We start from the raw sequence: 10,469 nt of genomic DNA, 5'->3' as shown, positions 1-10,469 counted from the left end.
TCAGTCTATTCTCTTCTACATGCTGCAAGATGGAGGTGGCCAGAAGCGTAGTCTTCGACAGGATTAGCTATCCCCCTCTTATTCTGGCTTTCTGCAGTTCGGTCCATCGATATGGCCCTTTACACATTTACCCATGCATATGTAGTGTAGCTCCTTGCTTGCGAGTACTTTGGATGAGTACTCACGGTTGCTTTCTCCTTCCTTTCCCTCTATCCCTTCTACCTGGTTGTCGCAACCAGATGTTCGAGACCAGGAGCCAGACGCCACCGTCGACGACAACTCCTACTACACTGGAGGTGCCTACTACTACGTGCTGCCCGCTGACGACGACCAGGAGTTGTTTAGGAGGATCCCAGGCAGGAGGCCTGCACCTCTTTCGATCTGTATCCCAGTTTGTGCTAGCCTTCTTAAGGCAAACTTGTTTAACTTATGTCTGTACTCAGATATTGTTGCTTCCGCTGACTCGTCTATGATCGAGCTCTTGTATTCGAGCCCTCGAGGCCCCTGGCTTGTAATATGATGCTTGTATGACTTACTTTATTTGTAGAGTTGTGTTGTGATATCTTTCCGTGAGTCCCTGATCTTGATCGTACACGTTTGCATGTATGATTAGTGTACGATTGAATCGGGGGCGTCACAACCCTGAACCACTACTGGATTTGAACCACACCAATTTCTTCTCGGAGTTCGTGAAACTTGACACGCTCGAGTGCCTTCGTCAGGATGTCGGCGAGCTGTCCACTGGTGCCGATGAACTCAACCTCAACACGCCCGTCTTCAACACATTCGCGCAGGAAGTGAAACCTTGTGTCGATGTGCTTACTGTGATCATGGAAGACGGGGTTCTTGCTGAGGGAGATAGCTGCCTTGTTGTCGATCTTTAGCATGACATGTTCGGCCTCTTCGTTTTTCATGTCACCGAGCAGCCGCGCGAGCCACACGCCCTGGCAGGCCGCCGTTGCGGCGGTGATGTACTCTGCTTCGCAGGTGGACAGGGCCACCACTCGCTGCTTGTGTGATTGCCAGCTGATCAGACTCCGGCCGAGGAAGAAGAGGACGCCGGTCGTGCTCTTGCGGGTGTCGACGTCGCCAGCCATGTCGCTGTCGCTGAAGCCCACCAGAGTTGCCTCGGCCGCCCCTCTGGCGTAGAAGTAGCCGTAGTGCTGTGTCCCGGCTACGTACCTGATGATTTGTTTGACGGCGGCGAGGTGCTCCGTCGTCGGGGCCTCCATGAACCGGCTCACATAGCCGACAGAGTACGCTATGTCTGGGCGCGTGTGCACCAGGTAGCGAAGTGCACCAACGACGCTCCGGTACGCCGTCTCATCCGTGGCTAGTGCAGAGCTCACCCTGCTGAGCTTGAAGCAAGCTTCCATGGGGGTATGAGCAGGGTTGCACCCCACCAGGCCAGCCTTCTCGATGATCTTGCCGGCGTACGCTGCCTGGTTGAGGGAGATGCCGTTCGCCGTCTGCTTTACCTCGATGCCAAGGTAGAAGCTCAATAAGCCCAGGTCGTTCATGCGAAATTGCTTCTGCATCTCCTCCTTGAACTTGCTGATCTCGTCGTCGTTGTTCCCTGTGATGATGAGGTCGTCCACGTACACGCCGACGAGCAGGCGTGCTGTTCTGTTCCCGCGTCCATAGACTGCATGCTCCGACGGGCTCCTGGTGAACCCGAGTCCGAGGAGGCAGCGGTCCAGCTTGGCGTTCCACGCCTGCGGAGCTTGTCGCAGACCGTACAGAGCTTTGTCCAGACGGAGCACCTTGTGTTCTTCCCCGTCGATGGCGTAGCCCGGTGGCTGCGTCACGTACACTTCCTCCTTCAGATCGCCGTTGAGGGAGGCGCTCTTCACGTCCATGTGGTGGACACGCCAGCCCTCGTGCGCGGCGAGGGCGACTAGTAGGCGAACGGATTCGAGGCGTGCCACGGGAGCGAACACCTCCTCAAAGTCGACGCCCTGCTTCTGGACGACCCCCTTGGCCACCAAGCGCGCCTTGTGCTTCTGGACGTTGCCGCTGGCGTCGTGCTTGAGCTTATACACCCACTTGAGCCCAATGGCCTTGTGGCCTGCAGGCAGCTCAGTGAGCCGCCAGGTCTTGTTGGCGATGATCGATGCCATCTCCTCGTCCATGGCGCGGCGCCATGTTCCTTCTTCCTCTGCTTCTGCAAAGGTCCTGGGCTCGTCGATCTCGCCAAGATAGAGCTCGTCCTCGTGGGCCAGCATGACGTAGTCCTCGTACTGCCGGTTCGGCTGCACGATCCCGTCGCGGGCGCGAGTCGTCATGCGATGTTGTTGGTGTTGTGGCTCTTCATAGTGCTCTTCAGTGTCGCCGGCGGGCTCGGCCGCGGCGACTGGACTTGTAGGGGTGGCGCGTTGCGGGCCGGGGGAGCCCGTGCCGCCCGTGCTCTCCTCCTGTGGCGCCTCAGAGTCTGCCGCGGCGTTCTTCTTCAGTGACGCTGTGGCATCGTCAGGTTCTGTGTTCGCTAGAGGACGCGACGTCGTACGCATCACGGTGTAGGAGAAAGTGTCGACGATGAACTCCACTCCTGCTGGTGCCGCATCGTTCGCCTCCCAGTCCCACCATGCGCCCTCGTCGAAAATCACGTCGCGAGAGACGTGCACACAGTTGCGGGCTGGGTCGTAGACGCGGTACGCCGCCGTCCCTGGTTCGTACCCGAGGAGGATCATCGGCGTGCTCCGATCATCCAACTTCGCGGCATGGGGTTTCACCACCTTGACATGGGCGACACAGCCGAACACATGTAAGTGGCTCACATCGGGCTTGTGACTGTGCCATACCTCGTAGGGTGTCCTGCCGTCGACGCTCTTCGTCGGTGATCTGTTGAGGAGGTACACGGCGGTGGTGACCGCCTCCCCCCAAAACCGCGCCGGAACCCCCCTCGCCTTCATCAAGCTCCTCGCGGCGGCGACGATCGTCTGATTACGCCGCTCCACCACCCCATTTTGTTGCGGTGAGTAGGGCGCCGTCAGCTGGCGCCCCATGCCCTCCTCGGCGCAGAACGTGGTGAACGTGGCGGACGTGAACTCCCCTCCACGGTCCGTGCGGAGCAGGCGCAGCTTCCGCCCAGTTTCCACCTCAGCTCCGGCCTTGAAGTGCTTGATCGCCATCGCGGCTTCGTCTTTAGTGGTGAGGAGCGTGAGCCACATGTAGCGGCTCAGATCATCGACGAGAAGGAGGAAGTAGCGCTTGCCCCCGGCCGTGGCCGGCGCTATCGGGCCGCACAGATCACCGTGGACCAGGTCCAGCGGGTCATCTGCTCGCCACTTCGCCGCTTGCGGGAATAGAGCCCTCCTTTGCTTCCCCGCCAAGCAGCTGTCGCAGAGCTGCTGGGCGTGCTCGATCACCGGCAGACCCCGCACCATGTCGTGCCACGAGAGCCTTCGGAGCGCGTCGAAGTTGAGATGCCCGAAGTGTTCATGCCATCTCCAGGCATGCTCCCCGGCATGCGCGGCGAGGCAGACCGGCTGGGTGGCGTCGAGGGTGACCACATACAGGCGGTTCCGGGCGCGTTCGACTCGGATGAGGAGTCGCTGCTGCTGGTCGCGCAGGCACAGAACGCCATGCTCGATGAGGACCTGGCAGCCGTTCTCGTCGAGCTGGCCGAGGCTGATGATGTTGCTGCGGAGGCGGGGTATGTAATACACATCAGTCAGGGCTCGATGCTCACCGTTGCGGCATGCGAAGATGATCGTGCCGCGTCCTTGGATCTCCACGACGGATCCATCCCCAAACTTGACTGTGCCCGCAATGCCGGTGTCGAGCTCGGAGAACACGCCCTTGACGCCGGTCATGTGGTTGCTGGCTCCTGTGTCGAGGAACCAGACGTCGTCGGCGTGGGCCTCCCTGGAAAGGAAGGCCTGGTCCTCGACCAGCGTCACGCTTGTGGGCGCGCCCGTAGCCCGCCCGCTCGTCGGGGCGTCACCGTGCGCCGCCTGAGCCGCGTCCGGCAGCTGCACCGTGGCCATCAGCAGTGCGGGTCCCCACTCGTGGAGGGTGCAGGCCCTCGCCAGCAGGAGCCCCGCGTCGTCGTCGTCGATCCTGGCAAGGTTCGCCCTCGGTTGGAGCTGTGGTTGGGCCGTCGGTGGCTGCGCCGACGTCGGCTGGCCCTGGCCCTTTCGCTCCCGTCGTGGTTCCTTGCAGTCCCTGGAGAAATGCCCGAGCTTGTTACAGTTGTAGCATTTCACCTTCGTCATGTCGCGCCCCCGGCGCTGTCCGTTGCCGCCTTCCTGCGGCTTGCCCTGACGTTGACCGCCGCCCGATGAGCCTTGCCCCTGCTCCAGGTGGCCCTTTCGGGCGTTCCACTCCTGTTCCGTGAGCAGGAGCTGCTCGCCGTGGCCTTTTGCGTCGACGCCGTAGCATTCTTCGATGGAGCGGAGGCGGCCGACGAGCTCCTCCACTGTCAGGTTCCTGAGGTCGAGGAGGGTCTCGATGGCGCAGGCGATCTGCGTGTATCGGGCCGGCACGACACGCAGAAACTTCTGCACCACACGCACCTCCTCCACGTTGTCGCCCAGCGACCGAAGATTGTTGACGAGGGTGGTGATGCGCATGGCGAACCCGTCCAGGGTTTCTCCGTCCCTGAACGTGATCTGCTCGAAGTCAGACCAGAGACGCTGCGCCGTGGCCTCTCGGACGCGGGTGACGCCCATCCGCATCGTGCGCACAGCCTCCCAGGCCTCGTAGGCGGAGTTCTTGACGGCGAGAACGCCGTGCATCTCCGGGGGCACAACCCGGATCAACGCGGCGAGCGCCGCCATGTCCTCACGGTCAGTGACCATACCTTCGCCAAGCATGGCCTCCCAGAGGCCCTGCGCCGCAGGTTGATCTGCGTGACCAACGTCCACTCGATGTAGTTCGTGGAGGTCAGGGTAGGGTAGACGATCGTGTCGCCGTGACCGGCGGCCTCCCGGATCACGCGCTCGTGGACGACCACCTCGCCCGCGTTCCTCCTGACGCGACTGCGCCCGCGGCTCCGGCCCCGCGTCTCAGTGCGCGCCTGTGGCGTTGCCTCCCCGCCGTGTGCCTGGGCAGCTGTGGCTACAGCCTCATCGGCGGCGGCCTCTCTGCTGCCCGCCATGGTCCCTCGTCGACGGTGGCTCTGATACCAATTGTCAGGCAGCCGCCGCGCTCGTTCCCTCTCTCTCTCTTTCTCTCGCTCTCGATGAACTCACAAGAGACAGTGGTTTTGCGCAGCGCACAACTTGCTGCTTTTCCCGTTTTCTCTTCCTCTTATTCAGTAAGGCAACAACTGTCCCGACCGATTTGCACGCCACAACCCCGTTCCTTCGAACGTGCCATCCCACGTTCACGAAGAGGGCGTGCTCACCGCGGTCACCTCCTACTCCTACTCGCGCACGGCACGCACAAACCACGGCCATGCACCTTATTACATGCAAAGCAAAGCTAAAGAACCGGGGAAACCGGCTCAACTACGATCGGTTCAGGGTTTAACTAACAGGTTCCAGCTGGGATGTTTCTGCTGCGATGACGCGTCATGCAAGGCGCCACGTCAGATGCAAGTTAGTACTGGGACGGGCTGAGCTTTTTCGCTGGCGCCTATCCAGAATCCCAAGTTCCAGATCGCTACCCGTTGGACTAGTTAAGAGATCGGTTACTGTGTGGCAATGATGAGGACCGAGCACGCAGTCGATTTGGCGCCCAGATAAGCACGATCGGGCGTGAGTAGACGGATAAGACTCCAACCGAGGTCACGGCCATTTGTGTTAAAATCAGCCCTTGAGGGCCTCAAGAGCTGGCGGCGGTTGGTGCACGAGGCGACCAGCCGGCGCCCGGCCTTGCCGTCCTGACGGCGACGAGCCGACAAGTTGCTCCACTGTACGGTGAGATCTTATCCGGACATGTCAACGTTCACGATCGATACGACCATTTTTAATCCCCTTCTTGTCATGCATGTTGCAGCATTCCGCGCACGCTATGACGTAGGTTCCGTGTTGTCTGCTTCTCTTCCACGGCTCCATCGTCGACGTTTCGCTGAGCCAGGTCGTTTCCCCTCTTTGGTGAGGTTTTGCATCACCCCGCGAGGACTCAGGGGCCTATATGTGTGAGAAATCGACTGCTTGGAAAACAAAATTCAGGCAACTAATGTTTAGGAAATGTGGATAAAAATTAGTGCACGTCCGTACCCATCCAAACGCCCACTTTCGTTGGGCCACGAAGGCTTGTGGCTGGTCTCGAGATGACCTTTGCCGGCCGGCTAGGCCCCACTGCTCCGGGCCCTGCTGGTGCTGGCTGCTGGTGGTCGGATAAGCCCAGCCGACGGAACAAGGTTGCCAAGTATTTTCTTCTCCCTTCCCCGTTAATGCAGTCGCCAAGCGAGCTAAAGGTGGCGCCTCCCTGAGATGCAGCCCGCGCCCGCGCCCGCACGGCAGATCTTTGCAAGCAATCTTATGTTACTTGTCGTGCGTCATTTTTTTTTTCTTGAATATGCATGAGTGTGCGTATTATATTATAAAGAAGGAATCAGGGTAAAAAGCCCGTCCACATTAGTGTTACTTTTCTTTTTTTCGCGAATACGCAGAGGATGCGTATCTTTGCATTGATAGAAGAAGAGTCAAACAACAAGGGATTACATAGGCTCACTAAGCCATGTACACACGGGGGCATGGAAGTGAACTAGAAGTAGAACAGACCTGCGGGTGCTCAGCCCCACTAGCCTACAAAGCTATCTCTCGGGGATTATGTTGTGCAGTCCAGTGGCGCCAGCCTTGGCCCATATGCGCGCCCATCTCTGATGATGTCGGAGAGCCAGGAGGTGGAGGGCTGCTCGCCAACAAATATGCAAGCGTTTCAGTGTTTCCAGATCCACCACGCGGTAAGGATGATCAGGGAAGCCATGCCCTTGCGAGCCGGGGAAGGTGAGCGGTTGCAGAACGTCTCCCACTAAGTGTAGAAGTCAGTGTCGCAGTCCGGGATGTCAGCCGTGGAGCGAAACCAGCTTAGGATCTCGTGCCAGATTTGTCGCGAGAAAGAGCAGCCTGCGAGGAGGTGTTGCATGGTCTCCTTCTCTTGGTCACAGAAGGCGCAGAGGTCCTCGTGTGGTAGGCCATGTCTAGCGAGACGCTCGGCTGTCCAGCAACGGTCTTGTAGAGCCAGCCAGATGAAGAATTTCACGTGAAGAGGAGCCCACGGTTTCCAAGTTAGCTGCCAATGTGGGTCCTTGCAGGCACCATGGAAGAGCGCCTGGTAGCAGGAGCTTGCCGAGTAGATGGAGGAGGAGGTCCAGCGCCATCGCAGAGAGTCAGGCGAATCCGAGAGGGCGACGTGACGCACGCAGCGCCAGAGGTCGACGTATTGGACCAGAGCGGCGGGTCCCAAAGCGCCCTGGATGTCGCGGACCCAGGAGCGTTGAAGAAGTCCATCATGGACGGTGCGGGCCTTGCGCCGCCTCCGGGTCACGCGCGCGAGGACGAGCGGCGCAATCTCGGCGACGGATCTGCCATTGATCCAGTGATCGTTCCAGAACATGCAAGTGTGGCCGTCGCCAAGCGTCCAGGTCGTAGAAGCACGGAAGATGGCGGCGACTGCGGGGTCATGAGGGATGTGCAGGTGGCTCCATGGTCGCGTCGGGTCGGTGTACTTGAGCCATAGCCAACGGGTTCGCGGCGCAATGCCAGCGCGCTACAGATCACGGACGCCGAGGCCGCCAAGGGAGAGAGGGCGGCACACTCTCTGCCAATTGACCGAGCATGGTCCACCAGAGGCATCTTTACTTCCCGCCCAAAGAAAGCTGCGGATGATGCGGTTGGCCATCTTGAGGATGGAGGAGTTGAAGGCGATGGCGGTAAGGAAGTGCGTGGGGATAGCACTTAAGACATGACGGAAAAGGGCGAGCCAGTCACCAAGGGAGAGGAGCGAGGCCCGCTAAGTGGAGAGCTTGCGCTCTAGCTTGTGGACGATCGGCATGAGGCTCGTAGTAGACGGCTTGCGGATGGACAAGGGGAGTCCCAAATATTGGATTGGGAATTGCTTCACCGGGCATTGCATCTCGGAAGCGATAGTCGGGATGTCCTCGTCGTTGCATTGGATGGGGGTGGCCGAGCACTTTGCGGTAGTTAGTCTGCAACCCAGAGGCAACCCCAAAGACCCAAAGAAGCTTGCGGACGGCCGAGATGTCATGATGGTCAGGGCGTCAAAAGATGACGACGTCGTCGGCGTAGAGGGAGATCCTGGAAGCCGTGTGCCGCATGGTTAGCCGCTGGATGAGGCCAAGCTCGACGGCCCGGATGAGCATAGAGTTGAGGACGTCGATGACGAGGGTGAAAAGCATCGGGGACACCGGGTTGCCTTGACGGAGGCCACAGGCATGATCGATCAGGGGGCCCGGGTGGTCGTTGAGCATGACACGAGTGGAGGCGGTGGATAGACGTATCGAGATCCAGTCGCACCAGCGTTGGCCGAACCCAAGGTGTTGAAGGGTCTCGAGGAGAAAGGGCCACGAGACATTGTCGAAGGCACGCGCGATGTCAAGCTCCAGAAGCATGCGGGGCACCTTGAGATCGTGGAGGAGACGCGCAGTCTGCTGGACAAGCAGGAAGTTGTCATGGATGCATCTGCCGGCGATGAAAGCACTCTGGTTCGTCGAAACCATGGCCCCAAGCCGAGGGGCGAGCCGCAGGGACAACACCTTTGCAAATAGCTTTGCAATGAGGTGGATGAGGCTTATGGGGCGGTAGTCGGATAAGGCAGCGGCGTCCGGCCGCTTGGGCAGAAGGGTGAGGAGCGCTTCATTTAGTTTTTGGAACCCACGCCCATTGGCGGTGTACAGCTTGTCGAAAGCCTCGCAGATGTCGCGCTTGATGATGCCCCAACAGGCACAAAGGAACTCGGCCATGAATCCATCCGGGCCGGGAGCCTTTCCGGTCGGTAAGATTTTAACGGCCCGCCAAATCTCCTCCTCAGAGAAAGGCTCTTCCAGGTCAGATAGGTCGAAAGTTGCCGCGTGCAGGAGGGACTGGTCCAGGGAGAAGGCGCGCTCATTCGATGAGCCAAGGACACCGGAGAAGTAGTCGAAGGCCGCCTCGGCCATGGCGGCGTGCTCGGTGACCAGATGGCCGTCGACGCGGAGGGAGGAGATCAGTGTGCGCTGCTTCCGGCGCGAGGCATGAACACTGAGGTAGGAGAGTGGGGAGTTGCGGAGCCAAGATATGCGTGATCGCTGGCGCTTGATGGATCACTCGAGGGAAGCCAACCCTAGGTATGCGCCTTTGAGCTTGCACCTGAGCCACGTCTCGGACGGGGAAAGCGGCCGGAAATCCTGTGCGGCGTCGAGGCGGGCAATCAACTCATGCGCGACTAGCAACTGCAAAGAGACGCCACCAATAGTAAGCGCGCTCCAGCGCTGAAGGTGCCGCGCCGTGGCCTTAAGGCGAGCCACCAGGCGTCGGAAGGGGTCTGTCTCCGGGGCGGTCGAATTCCAGGCCTCCGAGACCGTGTCATGGAATCCTTCGAGCTTCGGCTAGAAACTCTCGAAGTGGAAACGGCGCGCCGCGGTGGGGCGAGCGGCGCAATCAACAACCAACGGGCAGTGGTCGGACGCCGCGGAAGAGAGGCAGTGCAAGAGGCAATGCAGGTGGGCGATCTCCCATCCGGACATGCAAAGAATCCGGTCATTCCGCACGAGGGTAGGCGTATCACGTTCACTGGACCAAGTGTAGCGGCGACCGTGCATGTACATGTCGCGGAGCTCCTCATCGGCAATGAAGCGCCGGAATCTACTCATTACACGGTGGTTCAGGGTCGGGGTATTCTTGTCAGCGGCCGAAGCAATCATATTGAAGTCGCCGCCGAGGAGCCAAGGCCCGATGCGCGCCTCGCGCACCTCCTGGAGGTCGGCAAGAAATTCTAGCTTGGCCTCGTCGTCTTGAGGGCCGTAGACACCTGTGAGCCACCAATGGCCGGTGCCATCAACAGGGGTGACCAGGGCGGTAATATGGTGCTCGCCAATGAGGGGATTAGAAAGGGAGACGTGGGATCTGCGCCATGCAAGGAGCACGCCACCGCGAGTGCCCACGGCGGGAAGGAAGAAGAAGTCCTCATAGAGAGAGCCGAGGGTATCGAGAACAATCGAATCCGAGACATGTGCAAGCTTAGTCTCCTGCAAGCACACGATAGAGGGGGCGGCAGCGGAAATCACACTGCGGACGGCCGTCCATTTGGCCCTGGAGTTGAGGCCGCGGACATTCCAAAAAATGATTTTGGGGTTGCAATCCATTAAAGAAAAATGGGGGGGGGGGCCTTGGGAGACATGGGGCAAGCTATCTATGCTAAGCCTCGACTAGGCGAGGCGCTGCGCGGGTGCACGAGGCCTCCTCCAATGCACGTCCAGGGAGGTTCCAACCAAAGAAATCCGCAAACGCCTCGAGCACATCCTCCGCCAAAGGTTTCTCGAACAGGTGAGCGTATTTGTCGAGTGTGTCCCGCGGGAT

The 10,469-nt window shown here is 59.8% G+C and overlaps 2 protein-coding genes across 2 annotated transcripts; both read right to left on the bottom strand.

The window, feature by feature from the left end:
* Positions 1–6,924: 6,924 nt before the first annotated feature.
* Positions 6,925–7,509, bottom strand: LOC147979239 (uncharacterized). Its single transcript, XM_087515099.1, has one exon. It carries the CDS (start codon positions 7,507–7,509, stop codon positions 6,925–6,927), a length of 585 nt encoding a protein of 194 aa, XP_087371225.1.
* A 1,990-nt stretch (positions 7,510–9,499) lies between these two features.
* Positions 9,500–10,255, bottom strand: LOC147979238 (uncharacterized). Its single transcript, XM_087515098.1, has one exon. It carries the CDS (start codon positions 10,253–10,255, stop codon positions 9,500–9,502), a length of 756 nt encoding a protein of 251 aa, XP_087371224.1.
* Positions 10,256–10,469: the final 214 nt, after the last annotated feature.

This window comes from Triticum urartu, chromosome 3A (assembly GCF_056163025.1).
Source record: "Triticum urartu cultivar PI428250 chromosome 3A, HENAU_Tu73, whole genome shotgun sequence".
Lineage (NCBI taxonomy): Eukaryota > Viridiplantae > Streptophyta > Magnoliopsida > Poales > Poaceae > Triticum > Triticum urartu.
The sequence above is the reverse complement of the archived record's forward strand: the minus strand, read 5'-3'. Positions and strand labels throughout refer to the sequence as shown.